The 20852-nt window shown below is 34.8% G+C and overlaps 1 protein-coding gene across 2 annotated transcripts in view; it reads right to left on the reverse strand.

Annotated features, from left to right (window-relative positions):
• ZBBX (zinc finger B-box domain containing) overlaps positions 1 to 20852 on the reverse strand; it is a 134275-nt gene that overhangs the window by 72671 nt on the left and 40752 nt on the right. For both annotated transcript variants that reach the window (XM_003256401.4, XM_003256402.3), the window contains exons 11-15: positions 15574 to 15748; positions 9761 to 9881; positions 3076 to 3185; positions 2593 to 2693; positions 1018 to 1097 (exon numbers count right to left, since the gene is read on the reverse strand). In XM_003256401.4, coding sequence (XP_003256449.2) covers positions 1018 to 1097; positions 2593 to 2693; positions 3076 to 3185; positions 9761 to 9881; positions 15574 to 15748 — 587 coding nt within the window. The remainder of the gene's footprint in view (positions 1 to 1017; positions 1098 to 2592; positions 2694 to 3075; positions 3186 to 9760; positions 9882 to 15573; positions 15749 to 20852) is intronic.

Consider the following 20852-nt stretch of genomic DNA (forward strand, 5'->3'; position numbering starts at 1 on the left):
AGCTGTAAAACTACTGCCAAACCATGATCAGTAACTTTCTCTGCCTTCTCTAACACCTTACATAGGAGTCAAAGCAAAGACATGTGGTAAGATATATAAAAGAATCAAATTAGAGAACAGAAATGCTATTCATTTCCTTAGAGATAGAGTGGTAGATATAAACCTCTTATCTGCTGAACAGAAAGTTGTCTCCTGCCAAAACCCCACTTCCAAAAGCACATTTGCTGCTAGATAGCTGGTTCTGTGTGTCTAAACATGGGATTTTTCTGTTCAGGGGAATCACTCAGGCCCATAGCTATTGCAAAATGTGGACAGGGACCTAAACTGATCTGAATCAAGCATTGGTAGAGGGGATACTTGACAGGAATTTCATTCCACTGTTTACAAATCCTAAAGTTTCAACAGCAAAAAGGACTGAATCCTAAAGTCTCAACAGCAGAAAGTAACGGTTTTAACATTACTAACAGATACAGTTAGATATTATTTTTCATTTGGAAACGGGAAAATTCTACAACACAATTACGAAGTGAACCATTATACTTCATTTGTTTACTTTATTATACATTAAAATCTACCTAGGAAGTAATCTATAGTACAGGAGCTCTTTTAGTCTCTCAGCCTCATCATTTATAAAACCTTTTACTTAGGGTTCATAGAAAACTGAAGAAAATCCAGACCATCTTTACAGAAAAGAAGAAAGCTCATATGAAACATATCAAAGCTGATCAACCATTTCAGAGGATAACAACCCCTAAGTTCAGAAGAATTTATTAAATTATCCAAATATTAGGTGAGAGTACAAACCTATCACTATAGACAGTTTTCTAATTGCTGAATGTTATTAAATATTAGCAATATTGTATACAAATTTAAGCATGGGTTAAGTAAAATATACTCTAACATTAATGTCACATGTTTTTTCACACCACATATTTCACATTTAAAAAGACAGTTGATTTTGTGTGTGTGTCAGGAGGGGGCTCAATATGCACACAAAGTTAATTAGAAAGGTTTTACCTTTGTTGACTGTCTGCATCAGGTAATTCAACTTTGTAAGGCACAATATTTTCTGGTTCTTCAAATTCCTCTTCATAAGTCTTATTAAATTAATGTTATATAATATTAGTAAGTTCACAAAAATTTATTACACATTAACCAACTTACTTATGGGTGATATTTAGAGTACATTTTTCCTACAAATGATGTTATGAAATCTCTAATTATATTTTATAACACATAAGTTCTAGGAGAACTAAACAAATTCAACTGACATTGGTTGATATGTCAATTACTTTATCACTATTATAATACCCCAATCCAACAATAATAACTTATATTTAAATATGTAACTATTACCAGCCAAGTAGATTAGTGACTAGGAAGTTTTCAGTTCTCTGACTGGTTCATCATAAACTTACTCTGTGTATCAACAATGTAATGAATGGCATGCCCACATGTATGTAGTGTGTGTGTTTTTGTCCAGTCTCTCAAATTTATCCAGAGGAGAAATAAAAATGTTGCTAGCCAAAAAACACAAATAATAAAAATAGCAGAAGCTTTCAACCTAAAGAAGAAAGGAAGAAAGCAGTATTTAAAAGAGGTAAGTTCTCCATTCTAGTCATTTTCTGTAACAACCACAGTAAGAGAAATATCTAGGACAAGTGGCACATTCAGCTACTATATTACTAGAAAGTCAGAAATGCACTGAATGTATCACACCCTAAACCTTCAGTCCAGAGCTCTAGCTCTTACTGGGTCTGGCTCTAGTTGATGCTATTGCTGTCTTCTATATATATCTTCAAGTTATGTTCAAGTTATTTTATGAACTTCTTAAGTCTTAAACACTATTTCTACCTTTAAACAGAAAATAATATTAAATGACATTCAAGAAACTAAATTTACACTTAAATTTTAATAGGTGCCATGTAATGAGATTGATATTTGTTTACAAACCTGATAACATAAAGAACTAAACTAACAAAATATCAAACTACATTTCTTACATTTCTTTTTTTTTTTTTTTTTTTGAGACGGAGTCTTGCTCTGTCGCCCAGGCTGGAGTGCAGTGGCGCAATCTCGGCTCACTGCAAGCCCCGCCTCCCGGGTTCACGTCATTCTCCTGCCTCAGCCTCTCCGAGTAGCTGGGACTACAGGCGCCCGCCACCACGCCCGGCTAATTTTTTGTATTTTTAGTAGAGACGGGGTTTCACCGTGGTCTCGATATCCTGACCTCGTGATCCGCCCGCCTCGGCCTCCCAAAGTGCTGGGATTACAAGCGTGAGCCACCGCGCCCGGCCCAAACTACATTTCTATAAGTTAAAATAGTGAAATGTCTTCTTACCTCCCACAATACATTCATCCAAAAAAATGGCAATACCAGTTTAGCTCATAAATTTACTCTTTACATTCAGAATAATATTGTTTTATTCTTATAAGCATATCTAAACCCAAACACTTGTAAATTTCCTATTAAACTATGTTAGTTATTTGAGAAATCTTATTTAAAATAATATGCAGATGTAACTACACATTATGAATTCCCTGTTAAAAAGCATGAATGGTCGTTATGCACTTATGCACTTACGCACTTACATCATCCAGTTCGACTATCTTTAGAGATGGTTCAGGTCTGTCTATGTTTAATGTTTCTACTGGCAATAAAAGAGCTGTGTGTTGTACTTTGGTCTCCTCACCTAGGAAATAAGATTCACAAATAATATCATCTAAGAATATATCTTACTTTATAATTTCTTCAAATAAGATAGCCACCAAAAAAGAAGAGTGTTCTCATGTGTATCTACACAAAAATACAAATACTGTCAATTTTCCCAGTTCAAGTGAAATACACATTTATTAGCATTCAATTTTTAAATGAAACTATCTAAATCAAGGCAAAGTATATCTAGGGAAAGGGAAAGAAGTGAGTGTACATGATTTTAATCTGAAGATAAAAGATTACATGGTACAACTGAGAATAATCTATTAAAGAAAACCAAAAGCAGATTCTGATTTATGCTTAGTGTATATAACTTGAGATAATACATTTTAAAAATATCTAATCAAGTATGAACTAACCATCACTATCTTCATCGTTTTTATTTTGAGAACACTGTGCATCACCAGTGGTTTCACATGGATGTGGGAATGTATCTGGTAGCAGGTTAAAAAGTTGCTCATGTGGAGTTCTACAAAATAAGAAAGAAGCAATTCAGAGATTGAAATATATTACCTGAAACTTTCCCAGAGAAGCTCTTGATTTATTTATCAAATGAGTGAGTATACAAAATTAATGATGAAACCATAACTGTACCTTTAATTCAAAGATAAGTACAGTTGTATAACAGATTCTTAATGTACTAAAAAAAACTGTGTAAATCAACTTGACATCGCAGAAGATTTTTAAATTGCATATCCTACTGAGTTTTGTTTAAGCTAAAAATCAAAGTTATGCTACAAGTCAGTGTTCTCTCAAAAGCCACATGGAGTCCATTAAAAACACCATGCTACTTAAAAAGCTAATTTATGAATGTGAGTTTTAGTTCACAGTCTTGGCATTGTGTTGATGAGTTCTAAGGGAACCTGAGGGTACTTGTCTAAACTTCCATCATACCAGCAGGGTGGTAACATAGGCTCCTACAATAAAAACGTAAGGTGTTCAGGCTGTGGTATCTATTACTTAATTAACAATGAAGACCACTGCAGCCCATTTCATAGGGAAGGCAGTGAAGCCCAGGAATTCACAGAGGTCAAGAGTGTATATTTGGTTTCATAGTATATAACCAAATTATTGGAGAGAAGGGTCACTTTTTAGCCAAGAATACGAGCAACTGCATAGCCCTTCCATACCATGCAAGCTCATGAAGTCCCCATGTAAAAGGCAGAGCCTTCTTAATGATATTTGTAGTTAGTATGGATACAAAACTTAAAATATACCAGGCTCATTCTAACTAATTTTGGTACATTAAATTTTATTAGATATTAAATAGGCATTAGTATGATCTTAACAGAGGATGAGAATGAGACACAGAGGGGTGTACCAACTTGTTGAGTCATTCAGGTAGTGAATGCAGAAGAGGAATTTGAACTCAAGCAGTCTGCCTCCCAAAGACCACGTTCTTAACCATGTACTTCCTTTATAATGCCTCTTCTGCAACTTTCAAAGGCATTAAAATTTTGATAATCTTCTGGTAGTCTATGATTATGTGTGTTTTCCCAATAGATGTAATGTATATATAAGATGACTATACAATATTTATGTATTATTTAACTTTGTGTCTTAACAAATTTGATGAGTATGGCATCCTACATCCATAATTTAATTCGGTGACAGATGAAAATATTGAGTTATATCAAAGACAAACTAGCATCTGCCTACAAGAAACCTCTTTCCAGTTTGACATGGAGCTACCAAACTAAAATTCATCATACATACACATAAATATACTATTCTTTAGACATTCTTTCTTTATGAAGCTTTTTGCTTCATAAGATCACTCAACCAAAGATTTATAGAAGCTAGATAATGAATTATTGGAGCTTACAGGGTCGTATAAATTGTTTGTTCTAAACTCAATATTTTGCAAATGAGAAAACTTGGGCCACAAGAATTGAAGTGATTTTCCCCATTTTTCCCATGAATAAACAACTAGTTAGTCACAGAACTAATTCTGGATTCTGGATATTTAAACCCCAGCACCCGTGTTTTTTTTTTTTTTTAAAGATGATGTCACATAAATAAATGATAAAATGTATTTCAGATAGCATTTACTTCACCATATCTTCCTCTTTCAAAATTTAGGAAATATTTCTTGAGCATTGACCCATTCAGTTGGTTAAATGTGTGATGAGTGGTTCTAAATCTATTATGTGAAGCAGTGTTAGGCTGTTTGCATCCAAATGGCCAAGGAATACTTTTTTTATGCTAGGTATCACACCTATTCTTAAAGACACTAATTTTTAGATCATTCTGGGGTCCAGGAATCAGTAGTGTAAAAACTTGTCCCAGCTGCTACTGATGATTAGCTAGACTTGAGAAGCACACACAATGAAAAGAGGAAGGGAATTGGAATCAGAGTATCAGCTAGTTGCTAACATCTGTCTTTAAAATACTCTTAATCCAAAACTTCTGCACTCCTTCTTTAAGCTTTCCCATATCCAAAAGAGCCACACTAGGTGTTGCTACTAAGATCTATCAACACTTTTATGTTATTACAAATGGTAGGATTTTCTTCTTTTTAAGGCCCAATAATATTCCATTATACATATATGATATTTTTAATCTATCCATCCATTGATGAATATTTAGGTTGTTGCCATATCTTAGAGAACATTATGCTATGTAAAATAGGCCAGACACAGAAAGACAAATATTGCGTGATCTCACTGATATAAAAGTCAAACTCAAAAGTAGAGAGTAGAATGGTAGTTGCCAGGGGCTGGAGGTTGGGAGAAATGAAAACATGTTGGGCAAAGATTATAAAGTTCCAGTTATGCAAGATAAATGAATTCTGGATATCTAATGTACAGCATAATAACTATAGCTAATAGTAGATCTTCAGTGTCACACAAAAAAAGCTGAAATTATGAATATATTAATTAGCTTAATTAAGGTAATTATTGTGTAATGTATACATATATCAAAATATTGCAATGTAAACCTTAAATATATACAATTTTTATTTGTTATTTATACCTCAATAAAGCTAGGGGATAAAAGATCTGTCAACATGTCTGTATTGATTGCAGGTAAAATTTTAAAAAACTTTTACTGTCCAAGTCAGTAAAATATTAAAAAAGCAATATAACATATATTTATAAGCCTATTATATAAAACACAACAATAGGCAAAAGTAAAGTCAAAATCATGATCATGGTTATTTACATGAGAAACTTTTCTGAAGCAAAACATCAGAAATGCATCAGAAACCTGTGAATTGCTAATAGATTGCCCCACACTGACATCTATAATCAAGACATAAAGTATTAGCTCAAAAAAAAGATTACCATTAAAAATAACCATGTAAATAACACCCTAGTGAACATGAATATATTTGCTAAGTATTCTTTTCTGCTAAGGAAACTGGCCAACATGCAGCATTGAGCATAGCTCAGGACCTTGATGTTCCTGTGATGAAACTTTCTTGTATGTGTTCAAGCTCAAATGATAGTTGTCATTTAATAACAAAATTGTGCTTCTTTTATTTATAAGAAACCTGAAATAACCCAACATTGAAAGGTAGCCACCAAAATGACAAGTGACTTTGGAATTACATTTATATGCTAATTGCTAAATTAGAAAAAGGCAATTAACAGATACACACTACTGTTACACATATCCTCACTGACTTTTAAAATTTGAATAAATTTGTGGTGTACAGTTCTGTGGGCTTTTACCAATGCATAAAGTCATATGTCTACCGCAGTACCCCCCACAAAAAAATAGCCTGAAGACCTATTATGGGCAACATACTTTAAAAAATATATACAGCCTGGATATTAGTTATAAATGAATTAGCTTAAACCTCTGCCATGTAAGCTACTACAATGAGATACAACTACACACCTTATTAAAATGTCAACCAAAAGAAAAAAAACTGAAAATACCAAGTGCTGACAAGGATTTGGAGCAGCCAGAACTCTCATACATTGCTGGAGCAAATGTAAAATGGTACAATTTAGAAAAGAGTTTGGTGGTTTCTTATAAAAATAAACATGCACTTACCATATAGCCCACCTATCACAGTCCCGGGTATTTACCCAAGGAATTAAAAACCTATATTCAAGAAAAATCTGTCATGAAAATATTTTTAAAGGACCTAGTGATAATTGCCAAAAACTGGAAACCAGCCAGAACAAATATTGATTCATACAAGAACATGGATGAATCTTAAATGCATTCTGCTAAGTGAAGGACATGAAAGGACACATACTGTATGATTTCATTTATATGACCTTCAAAAAAAGGCATATTTGTAAGGGTGGACAACAGATGAATGGTTGTTATGGACTAAGAAAGGGAAGAGGAGAAAAAGGAAGCTCAAGGGAATTTTTGTGGTTGTGAAACTTTTTGGGGGGCAGGGGTACTGTGGTAGACACATGACTTTATACATTGGTAAAAACCCATAGAACTGTACACCACAAGTTTATTCAAATTTTAAAAATCAATGAGGATATGGGCAGAACCCAATGAAAGCCATACCAACCTTAAAGGAGGTGAGAAAGAAATGAGCACTATGGCCAAAGTGATGTTGGAGAATATGGTTTGGCCTAGATACCGCAGGCTACAGATACAAAGTATGACACACAAAGACCGTACTCTAGGTGGAAAATTTGTTTCTTTCAGTGATATTATTAATAGTAATTTTGAAACTAATTGTCCCTTGTTTCTCTCAGTGATATTAGTGATTCTGAAACTACTGTATGTATACATACCTATATATTTTAGGGTTAATTAATAAATATAGATAATGAAAATCAAGTTTCTCACTGTAGGTGAAATAAATTTGTCAAATAAGCAAAGGGAGAATGCAAATGAATCATGTGATGCTGGTTTGGATTCGGAATGCCTGAGTGTGAATGCATGTTACTTTAATAGATATCCAGATGGATAGATACAGAAAAAAATTTATATGTGTGTATGTGGATTTGTGTGTGTGTGTGTGTGTGTGTGTGTGTGTGTGTGTGTGTGTACTTCCCAGTTTCTTCCTCTGAGAAGGCCTAGAATTGTGGCACCAGAATAGTAATGACCACACCTAGAGTCCAGATCTTTGTTTCTGAGCACCATTCTCCAATAAAGGGAATCAGTATTTTTTTTGGAAAAACAATTCCTTGGCTGGGGCAGGGAAAATGCATCTTGAGTTCCAGAAAAAAAGAGATGTTCAAAGCAAACTAACCAAAAAAAAAAAAAAAAAATGATGACAACAAGTCAAAAGGATGAAGAGTCAATCTGAGAGAGTCCACAATGGCCAAAGCAGAAATAATTTGAGTTGCAAAATAAATAACAATAATATTAGATATCAATCCCCAAAATAAAATAAATATTCATGAGTTCACATAAATAAAAACTGAATAAAAGTGGGTGAAGGAACACTTCTTTTAAGAAGAATTCCAACTAATAAATTTAAAGGGAACAAAGGAAATAGAATATCAGCAATAGAGCAGGAGAGTACTAACTGCTGCAGGCAAAATTCACTCACAAATTCTAAAATTAGGAGGTGAAAGTTTAAGGGAAAACAGAGTTGATGTATCATCTCAATGTGTCTCCTCTAAAATATTTATCAATTATAAAGGGAAAGTAGTGATTTTACAGTGGAGAAACTTAGCACCACCTTAACTATGTGATCAAGGTTAACATCATCTGTAATAAGATATATTGACATCATGATCCCAGAATGTCACGCACTGAGAAGGACACATACTCTCTGTGGTATTTTTCCTCACAGTGTATAACCTCAATCTAATTATGAAAAAACATCAGACAGGCCCAAATTGAGTACATTCTATGAAAACCTGGCACTCTTCAAAAGTGTTAAGGTCATGAAAGGCAAGGAAAGACTGAAGAACTGTAATGGATAAGGAGATATGACAAAAAATATAATGTGTAATCCTGGACTGGATCCTGGAATGGGGTAAGTATAATAATGAAAACACTGATGATAAAATTAAAGTAAAATGTACAGTTGTCAATAATATTGTCCCTACGTCAGTTTCCTGGTTTTGATATGCACTATGTTTATGTAAGATGTTACCATTAGAGAAAGCTGAGTGAACGTTATTTGGGAATTCTTTGTGTTATTTTGAAACCCATCTGTATATCTTCTTTTCAAAATAATCCAAAAGAAAAAAATCTAGCACATTAAAAACAGTTGAAGGTGAGTGGTGGTGCAGGTATTAACCTATCTAGCAGAGGCTTCACAGGAAACGTGAGGGCTGATTTCAAAAATCTGAAGAGATACCATGGAGAAGAGAAATTAGATTTTATCTGTATGGGTTTAATAGATAGAATCAGAACCAAGTTTAGAAATGAGCTGGAAACAGATTACAGTTCAATGAATATCTCTTCCACAGATGGAATGGGCCACCTTGGGAGATGGTTTTGCGTAACTGAAGGTGAAGCAAGGGTATGATGACCACTTCTCAGGCAAATTCTAGAGAGCTCCTCCACCAACTTGCACCTCAAAAAAAGACCAGAGACCAGCCTCATCCAATCATTATCACCTGGGAGCTATTAGAAATTCAGAAATACAGAATCTCAGGCCTCACTTCAGATCCACGAAAAAATAACCTATATTTTGCCACAGTTTCTAGCTGATTGTATCTGGTGATAGCTCTTTGAATAAAGTATATTTAATTACTATTAAAAAAATTAGAAAAAGGTTTAATTAATTTAAAACTAGATTCTCAAAATTATAGTCTCAAATGTTAATGCTAATGTAAAAAGCTGGTGTCTTCTCAAAGTAGTCTTTCATTTATCACATTATTTTTATTACTATTCTTAAATTGTTTTCTGCATTTGTGCCTTTTCCTCATATACACACTTCCATTTCTCAAGGAAAACTCTAAATTAATGATGCATCATATACATAAATAGAATTAAAATTCTTACTGGAACAGCAACTTCACAGGGATTTAATCTTGCTTTAAAATTATGTATGCAAATATGAAATATACATATAAAATTGCTATAGGAAGGCATGTCATACAAGAAAGAAACATAAATAACTTCCATATTTCCTAATAGTATTATAATTTCAGAAAATACCTCCTGTGCTTTTTAAGCCATAATTTTTCCATATAGGATAGAATGTCTTCTTTAAGTTCAATATTAAGTGGTTCTCTCCAAATTTTCAGATTAGTCTGTACTTCACATTCTTCCAATGAATCTGTAAAAATAAATACAATGTGCATAATTAATATAAGCAAGTTTACAAATTACCATATCTTCTCTTAAGATGTAGAACTCATTTTTGAGGCATACATGCTTTAATATTTACCTATACAATCAATAGGTTAAAGTTTAAATAATACAAAAGTATTAAATATTGGTAATTTATTAAGTGACTGGATAGACAGTTTTCTTCAACAATCTCTTGAAGGGATCTTATGATTCAGAAGGTTTGTTAAAGCAACTCATTCTTTTAAATAAAAATTATAAACACAAACATTCATTGTACATTATATAAACACATACATAAAGGTATAATACACAGATGTAGAAAGTATTATAGCCACTGACAATAATATTTACACATCATGAGAAATAGGAAATAATTCATAATGACATTTGGAGGAGACAATTTTCTTCATATATTTATATCTACATGGTAATTTACTTCCAGATGTTTTAAGATATTTCTGAAGCACTACTAAATTAAAATCACTATTCAGAGATATTTAAAACTGATGAAGATATCTGGCGAAGAAAGCAGTGTAAATCCAGGATTACTAGTCTCTCCACCCTCCCACGTATCGCTCCTGTCTCCAAACTGAACATCACAGGGGGAAAAAATGTAGGAGAATCAAGGGAAATAGTAAAGATGAGAAAAACATTTTTTTATAAACTAAGACTAGAGGGTGTCCCAGCCTTATATTGTAGACTTTAATGATTAACTGCCAGAAACAGCCATGGGCCAGCAATGGAAACAAATTAAAGTAAAAATAAAGTAAGGAATCCCACTTCTATTCTTCCCAAAGAGTAGAGCAATGTTGAAGAAAGCAATTGGAAAAAGTTTGGGAAAACACTGATCAGAATCCCTTGAACTGAAAGAGCAGAGTTAAGGACATGAGCAAGTCATGAGAGAAAAGAAATGCCTCCACTATGAGTCCCCCTTTTCATTTTGAAACAAGATTTCTTGACAGGAGAGCTAAAAAGGGAAAAAAAGAACTCTTTTGTTTTTTCTGTCTAGATGTTAGAGAAGAGCCACTGTGCTTGAGATATAAACTCTAAACACAGAAGGGTGATGAAGGAGGAAGAAGATAAAGCAGCTGGCCTGTGTTTCACTTTTCTCCCTTACCAATGGCACAATCCCAAGAAATAAAGATGGGAGGTGACCTGGATTAATTTGTTTGTGAATATGTTGATAACTAGACCTACAGGCAAATGAATTAATAGTATTTGCTGGGAGGAGACTCTTTAGCTATATGGTATATTTAAAATGCTAGCTCTTGTTTAGAATTGCTTGTTGTAAACAAACTTACGGATTTATGAGGCATGGCTCCCTGGGAAATGCCAAATTAGGTATGTAACTTATGTTTTTATTTGCTCCCTTCTTTCGTGGTTCACTGGCTACATTGTATAAGAATGTGCATAAGATTCTCCACCCTCAAGTTGATGGGATCATGGGTGTTTTCCTTAATAGATAGTGCAAAACTCCTGATGGGAAAGTATGCCTGAAGTGTGTGAAGAACGGCCAGAAGTTAAGAGTGGCTGAAACTAAGCTAGCCATGCCTGCAGGAGAGTAACAGGAGATGAGATCTCTGAGATAATGGACTTCAGATCACATAGAACTTTCTGGGCCATTGAAAGTACCTGCCTTTCACATAGAAGGAAATGAGATTTTAGAATACTAAAATAAAACCAAGTTAAAAATCAGTAACAGAAATAACTAGAAAACTAGAAATTTAAAGCATACTACTAAACTGAATGGTCAAGAAATGTGTGAAAAGATGTTTCATGTAATTTGTAATAAGAGGTACACAAAATCATCTCCACTAGACAAGCAAAAATTTTTAAATCTCACAATATTAAATGTTAGTGATAATGGAAAGCAAACAAAATCCTTTGTTTTTCTTTGTGATAGGCTCTCACATTGTCACGCAGGGTGGAGTGCAGTGGCGTGATCATAGCTCACTATAACTTTGAAATTCTGAGCTCAGGTCATTGTTGACCCTCAGACTCCCACGTAGCTAGGACTATAGGTTCACATTATCATGTATGACTTTTCTTTAAATTTTGTGTAGAGATGAGGTCTCACTACATTGCCCAGGTTGGTCTTAACCTCCTGGCCTCCTAAAGTGCTGAAATTACAGACATAAGCTAGCAGACCCAGTCTCTTTCTCAATCAAGGGATTCCAGAGCTGTGACCTGGCTTAGGTCTGGGGACTTCATAAAAAACGGAATCCCCAATATGGTGGCCGAAGCTGGCTCTCTGCCCATTAAACAGAAATTTTCTTCTACTATAGGTAAAACAGTAGGCTGCATGACTTTTTCATTCCTAGGTACACCAATTATCATCAGAAATCTCTGTGAATTGAAACACTGATCACTACTCTTCCTTGACCCTTACTTCGGTAATTTTTTCACCATAATTTTGAAGATTGTGTGCCAACACCTGGCCTCTATCATTTCCATTCTTTGAAATCAAGATGCTTGGTCCCATTGAAGCATTCCCCTCCAGTCATCTTCAGCCTATAGAGGAAGGCCACAACAAACCTTTTTAAGTATTAAGGTGCTTAATGCCTTGGTAATGACAGCTAAGTAGGTTGCACATTATCGGTTCCAAAATTCCTATCTCCCAAAGCCTTCCAACTTCTTCTTCTACAAAATGGCAGGGAAATTACAGCATCGCAATCTCATAAACTTTAAAATCAAGTCCAGTTTTCAATTAACCAACCCGCCCAATTGTTACTGCCATTCCTGAAGTGCTTGAGACAAAACACTAAGATCCAAATCCTGTGTGAGTACATCTATACTGATAAACACAATCTTATCTAATCTGATTTGTTTTTTATTTCTTAATCTAACACTGTTAAATGTCTTCTTCTACTTGCTTTCCAAACTCGTGTGACACAGTTGAAAAGAGGCAGTGCCTGCTATTTTCACTTGGTATATTAATCTGTTCTCACGATGCTAATGAAGACATACCCGAGACTGGGTCATTTATAAAGGAAAGAGGTTTAATTGATTCACAGTTCCACATGGCTGGGGAGGCCTCGTAATCATGACAGAAGACAAAGGAAGAGCAAAGAGACTTCTTACATGGTGGTGGGCAAGAGAGAGCTTGTGCAGGGAACTCCCATTTATAAAACCATCATATCTTGTGAGATGTATTCACTATCATGAGAACAGCACAGGAAAGACCCACTCCCATGATTCAATTACCTCTCACCGGGTCCCTCCCACAACACGTGGAAATTATGAGAACTACCATTCAAGATGAGATTTCGGTGGGGACACAGCCAAACCATAACACCTGGTATGGATGTGGGCATTGTACTTCTTCATCCAAATTATACTAATCATTTGACTGATTTTTTTGACCTCCACTTAGGCCGTAAGTTCCAGACGAGTTTGCTACTGCTTTTGCACATCATTTGCCCCCCACCACATAGCGTTTACTCAATATTCACTGACACAATTATTATTGAGAGTAATGTTGTATACCTCTAATATGTAAAACATTACTTGTGCCCAAATATTAGCAAATAATAAAAACAAAAGGTAATGACAAAAATAGCCAATATTGTCTACTTCATAAATAACGGTAAAAAGCCAGCTATAATGATAACAATTTATTGTCAACCAAACTGGCTAAAGTTAAAGAACTAGAAAATGTGGGCAAATAGTCATGTCACACTCTACCAGTGAGAGTACAACCAACACAGTAATCTTTTTGGAGGACAGTTTGACAATATTCATTAAAATTTTATAAAACAAGTCACAACTGAGGCAACATTTCTATATTTAGAAATTTATTTTAAGGTAACTATGTAAGTGCACAAATAGCTAAGATGCCCATCATAATATCTTTTAACTACTGGGAATTAAAAATAAAATATCCATCAATAAATGTCTGATTAAATCATGTCATATAGAATACTCTACAAGAGTTACAAATGATTGTGTATACCTCTATTTAGACGGCCAGTTGCCCATTACAGAATCTCAGTGAAAATGCAAGTTAACTAATAGTATTTAGTGTTACCTCATTTTTTTGTGTGAGCATGTGTGTATACATAACTATGTTTATTGAAAAACATGTACCAAAATGTCGACATGGATTTTCTCTATATGATGAGACTGAGCTATTTTCATTTTTTTCTTGGTAACTTTTTGTTATAACCAAGTCTTTTAAAATAAGCATTCATTATTTTATCATATGGTTATTTCCATTATGGAGAACAAATTTTAAAAGAGTTACACTTCTGATCTGGTGACTTTTCAACTCGGTACAGTATTATTTTAAATACTATGGCTTTCAAAGTAGACAAAGAAGTATTTCTATAGAATAATTAGTACTTTTCAGGGTTGACAAGTAAAAAAAAAATTGCATGAAGAAGCAAGTATAAAGCACATAAAATAACACAGCAAATGAGAAATGAGGTGTATACTGAGATATAAACTACTAAGAAGACAGAATACAAATAATGTCTTGAAAATGTCAATGAAATTGATGTGTAATAAAGAAATGTAGAAAAATACTTGAAGAAAATTTATTTAAAAGTTTAATTATAATTAGAAGACAATGTGTGATACTTTGAGATTAGAAATTACACTGTGTAATAAAAGTGTAATAATCAGAAGAGTTTCTCCACTGGAAAAGAATGAAATAAAAATAGTAAAATTGGCAAGTAAGATACATGATTGAAATTTATTATCTAACATTTTATATTAAATGAAAAGCAATTGGAAGACACTACAAGATTCTGAGTAATAAAATTATTAAATTTAATACTTTTAAAACTTATGTTTTCCTCAAGACATACTGGGAAACTTAAACACAGCGTTCAGTCATCTAGATCATCAATGTCTAGAATGCAGAGCGAAATTATAAAACAAAAAAAGAACAAAAAGTAGTTCAAAAAGAAACAAAAACAATGAGAACACAAATCAATTCTCCTCCTGAAGTTCACAGTGGTCCTTAAAATTGTATTTTTAAGTCAAATATTCTAAAAAAAAAAAAAAATTCTTCTTTATCTCACAGACTCTCCCATTTTATGTGTTACAGTTACTGCTCAAAAAAGCAATAGTTGTCCTGGCAAAAATTTCTACCAGAAGAAGAACTGAAAGAATCCAATTATCCATTCATTTGACAGTCTGAATTTACATAGAAAACAAATGCAAATCCCCCTAGTGCCCAATTCAGGGCCTATAAATATTAAACCACTCACCAATGATCACACAGTGCACGCTCCTTTGAGGAGTTATAGCAAACTGCTGTCCCAGTGTTTATAGATTTTGAACATCACATTTATATTCACAGAGAATGGAGGTAAATAAAGTCAGCTTCATTTTAAAACATTCATGTTATAAAAATAGCCATACCGGCCGGGCACGGTGGCTTCTGTCTGTAATCCCAGCACTTTGGGAGGCTGAGGCAGGTGGGTCAGGAGGTCAGGAGTTTGAGACCAGCCTGCCCAACATGGCAAAACCCCGTCTCAACTAAAAATACAAAAATTAGCCGGGCATGGTGGCACACACTTGTAATCCCAGCTACTCAGAAGGCCGAGGCAGGAGAATTACTTGAAACTGGAAGGCGGAGGTTGCAGTAAGCCAAGATCACACCACTGCACTCCAGCCTGGGCAACCAAGTGAGACTCTGTCTCAAAAAATAAATAAATAAAATAAAGCCATACCTTTTACTGCTGCATATAAATTCTGTTTCTTGTTGTCATCATGATTTCCGGTTCTCCATTGACTTAACACTTCCTGAAAGGACTGTGCAGAAGCTTCCTCATCGAATGTCCCTTCACACAACAGACTCTCTCTCGGTTTTGTACATTCTGCTCTTTTCGTCATTGTAATTTCTACCTAATTAAAAGGATATATAGGCATGCTTTATTAAATTTTCTGTATTTACCCACAAAAATTGTTTTAATCAAAAAATTTCTGTTTTAAAATACATGTAGAACTAATTATTAGTCATTACAAATCAGACTTTTTTAACTTACAATATTTTTAAGTTGTGCTTATTTATATGCTTTACTCTGTTCTTTAAAACTCTACTGGCAATTATAAATGGTCTCTTCAGAAATTATGAAGATGAGAGCCTACAGAACTAATGACTTATTATTATGCTGTTCACCAGTGTTCTCTCTGTAAAGGTGCAATTGCCTTGTATCCATTCTCCCTATGCCCCCAATCTCCTACTCCCCGCAACCTTCTCATATCAAAAAAACAGGTTTTTTTTAAAAATGTAAATCTGATCAGACATTCCCCTGCTCGAAACTTTCTGTTGACTCTCTATGAAACCCCAAGTTCCTACTAGGACCTACACCGCCCTACACAACCTTGTATTTCCTTGCCTTTTACTTTACCTCCTTCTATTCTCCTTTCATTCACCCTGCACCAGCTAGTCTCACATTCTTGCAGTTCTGAGAACTCATCAAGCACATTTCCTCCTCAAGGCCTTGTATTAGCTATACCCAATGCCTGGAATGAGCCTTCTCCATATCTTTACATAGCCATTCCCTCATTTCATTGACTCAATGAAATGCTCAGATATCGCCTACTCAAAGAGTTCCTTACTACCAATTCTAAAACTAATAGGCCCCCTTTCCCGAATTTAATAATTCCTTAACTGTTTTATTCTTCTTCCCATTACTTACTCCCATGTGACTTTATTCTATATGTTTATTTATTGCCTGTCTTTCCCCATTAGTATATAATGAAGTTGTGGATTTGGTCTTTTTTCTTAGTGCCAAGAGTAGTGCCTGGCACAAAGTAGGTGCTCATTAAAAGTTAGTGAAATGCATGAAGAAAGTTCATCGATGCATGTAATACAATGCATGCTCTTCAGATTAATGATGGTTGTGGAGAGATGAATTCAGTACAAAATATAAATCCAGTCCAAGCACACAAGAAAATGAAGGTAGTATTTGGAAGCTATGCACTGAATCAGAGAGAACAGCCACATTAGGAAACCAAAGCAAAGTAAAACCCACACCAGTGGCTGAATTATCAAATGTGGATTACCCACAGTGGTCAAATTGCTAAATGTCCATGTGTATCTTTAAAGACATGAGAGTATAAATCTCTATGTTCAGCCCACAATTGAAAAATAAACAGGCAGTTTGTTAGAGTACAATTCAGGGTATATTGCTAAAGATGTATATAAAAAATTTTAAATATGAGCAAAAAGTATCTGAGGACCTGTCGGACGCGAGACACTATGCTAACCGTTGGCCACAGAAACACAGGTTAATAAGTCCACAACAGAAAAAGGTGCAAGAAGCAGGTAAAACTCAGGGAAAATGATGTCTGAATTGGATTTTGAAAGATAAAACAAGAATCCCATAAGCAAAACGTGCCAAAGGCAGCATTCCAGAGAAAGGAAATGATATGCATGCTAGGACATGGGAGTCAAACAGCATTGGTGGCATGGAACTATAAGCAGTTTGCATTGATGTAGCAAAAAGTAAAGAATGAGAAAATATAAAGGGTAGAAAGGAAGAAGGGGAAGAATATAAAGGGCTCTGCCTGCTGCACAGAGGAACTTAAACCCATTGGATATGTAAAACCATTGTAAAGTCCCACATACCAGTATGGCAAAGAGAGGGAAATTAGAAAATAGTGCCTTTGGCTGCAAGGAAATCAATTGAAATGTTACAGACATTGTCCTATTTGGCCCACATTGACCAACATTACAAATGCATAATTTTTTATCTAGGAGTTTCAGGATTTTATCATACTGATATACTTTTATCTGTGCAAAACCACATTATTCAAAATTATACTTTATATTTTAGCATACACTGGCAAAAGACTGAAACAGCATAAATGCTCATGAGTGGAAGATAGATTTTTAGAATTCTTTTCACATCCAGTAAATGGAGTATTTTACAGCCACTACATAGAATGAGAAGGTTGTAGAATGTACTTCTATGGATATAAAAACTACAAAGTTAAGTGAAAAAAATGCAGAGCAAACATGTTTGTAGAGCAAACATATTAACATTTGTGTAAAAAAATACATACAAAACCAGAAGGGTTGCCTGACTCCTAGAAGAGAATGAAATGCACTTTCCATTTATAAACCCTTTTTTAAAGAAGAAATTGCAGTATCTAAAAGAGCAATAAGGATAGAATAAATGACCAAACATTCAAGAGTTCTTGGCTGGTAGCATATATGGGACATGATAACTATTGTGGACTGAATTACATCTCCCTGCACAAATTCATATGTTGAAGCCCTAACCCCCAATGTGACTACATTTTGAGATAGGGCCTGTAAGGAGGTAATTGAGGTTAAATGAGATCATGAAGTTGAGGCCTTAATCTAATAGGACTGGTATCCTGTTAAGAAGAGGGAGACAGTTGGACGTGGTGTATGCACTTGTGGTCCCAGCTACACAGGAGGCTGTGGTGGGAGGAACGTTTGAGCATGGGAGGAGGTTGCAGTGAGCTGAGTTCACACCACTGCACTCTAGCCTGGGCAACAGAGCAAGACTCTGTCTCAAATAAATAAATAATAATAAGAAGAAAAGGCATCATATATCTCTTCTCTCTCCTCTCTTTTTTTTTCTGTCTCTGTCTGTCTCCCCCTTCTATATGCATGTGCATACAGAAGAAAGGCCATATAAGAACACAGCAAGAAGGCAGCCATCTACAGGCCAGAAGTAAAGCCTCACCAGAAACCAATATTGCCAGCACCTTTATCTGGGACTTCTAGACTACAGAACTCTGCAAAATAAATTTCTGTCGTTTAAACCACTCAGTTGGAGGTATTTTGTTATGGCAGCCTGAGAAGACTAATACAGTAACCAATTGGATGTGCAGAGGAGGAAGTGAAAATACTATAGAAAATAACTGCCTTTGTTGGCTTGGAAAGCTAGGTAGGACGCCTCCAACAATAACATTTATAGGTTTTGGAAAAGACAGGAACAATTTAGTTTAAAGATACAGTCTTAGGAGTATTTGTGAGAAGGTACTTATTGGTATCCAGTAAGCAATATGTCAGTGTATCTATGTATACATGCTACACTAATGAACAAGCATTGAAAACTCAGTGGCTTAATACAAAATGATTTCAACGTGCAGCAATTTCAGCAGCTCTCCAGGGAAGCTTCCTTCCAAGCAATGAATCAGAGATGTCAGACATTTGCATATTGGAGTTACACCATTGGAATACCTGGCTTCCACATAGCTGTGGCAGGGTAGAAAAAGCTGGAGGGTTGTACATTAGCTCTTAAACGTTTCAGCTCAAAACTGTGATATATCATGTCCACTCAGAGTCCAATATGACCTTGCCCAATTCTAAAAGAAATTTGAAGACGCACATAGAAATTCAATGCTGTACATTCATTACCCTGTAAGTACGTGATATCCCTGTAAGATGCTGTGTTTTAATATCCCCACTTTCCAAAGGAGAAAACAGATCAAAAAAGCTAAGTAACTTGTCCAATATTACAATGCTATAAGAAAAATAGCATCATTATTTCAAACCAGGTTTCAGCTTATAAGATGTAAGCTCTTTCATGAACTGTACCTCTTTCCAAGGATGTGCCATTGGCTTTGATCCATTAAAAAGGCCATAAAAGAGGCATCAGGCATTGGTACTATTTGGCTCTTCTAGCCATTAAATTAAAAATCAGACTCTTGAGCCCTAACCCAGATGTAAATATTTTTAAAAATCCAAATTTGGTGACAGACCCAGGAATGCAAGTTTTTAACAATCTCCAATTCTTATGATGCTTATTACAGTTTGAGAAGCAGTGCTGAAAGGAACACTAAGCCTATGAAGGGGTTACTCTTCATTGTGTACTCTGTCATCTACAGCAGTGACTCCCAACAAGAACACTCACCAGAATCACTGAGGAGTTAAACACACACACACACACACACACACACACACACACACACACCTGAACCCCACCCACGGAGATACTGAACTCAATCATATGTATTTCTTTCATGTTTCTCCAGTTGATTTTAATACACACTCCTGGATGAAATCATTGAATTAATGGTTTTTAAGTTAAGACAATGGCAGACAATGTATACAGCATGCACAGTTACCTATGAAGACAAGAAGAAACATCTAGTGTAAAGATTAATAAATAGCACAGAGGAGGCTACTCTATCACTTTCTAGTAAGGCTAGTTACTTAACCTCTCATCTTTCTTATCTGTTAAATTGGGGTAATAATAGCACAAACCTTACATGGTTATTGTGATTATTGGATAAGGCAAGTAAAGCATTAAGCACAATGCCTAGCATAAGGTGTTCAATAAAAGTTAGCTGCTGATTTATTTTTGATAGGATAAATTAGATGAAAAGGCAGGCATGAAGAAGAAACTTTTAAAACCACAGTCTCTGCAGAGTGGTTAAATGCAGGATATTTGAAGTCAGAAGGTCTGAGCTGAAATCTAAGTTCCATTATCAATTCTACCTTTGGCAATTTATAAAAACTATTCCTTGCCACTATTCTCTCATTTGAAAAAGAGGAATAATTAAGAAAAGACAAAAGGAGATAATGTGTAAAATATTTAGGGCAGTGTCTGGTCTTCAATACATTATTATTATAATTAGAAGGCAGTGATTCTTCACAAAACGTCCTTGACAGGTCTATTAGAAAGCGAAATCCACACAAATATGCTGACACTCCTGAAAAATTCAAGCACACTTCCTCTGCTGAAAATAGGTCCTACTAGCATAGAACACATTTTCTTTTAGGTCTATGAGTGTGGGTTTGGAACACAACAGATTTAACTTCAACCCAGACTTGGTCAACACATAACAAGCAGCATGACTTCAGCTAAGTTACAGTTTTTGAACTGCAGGGAAAAGGTGACTGGCATCTAAAAGAATGAGGATTATAACATAGATCAAAATTTGAAGTTCATTTCTTGCTAAAGAATCAATATGTCTATTATAAATATATAGACATGAGTTGATAAAAGCTTATCTAGCACAT

Source organism: Nomascus leucogenys, chromosome 11 (assembly GCF_006542625.1).
Source record: "Nomascus leucogenys isolate Asia chromosome 11, Asia_NLE_v1, whole genome shotgun sequence".
NCBI classification, from domain to species: Eukaryota; Metazoa; Chordata; class Mammalia; order Primates; family Hylobatidae; genus Nomascus; species Nomascus leucogenys.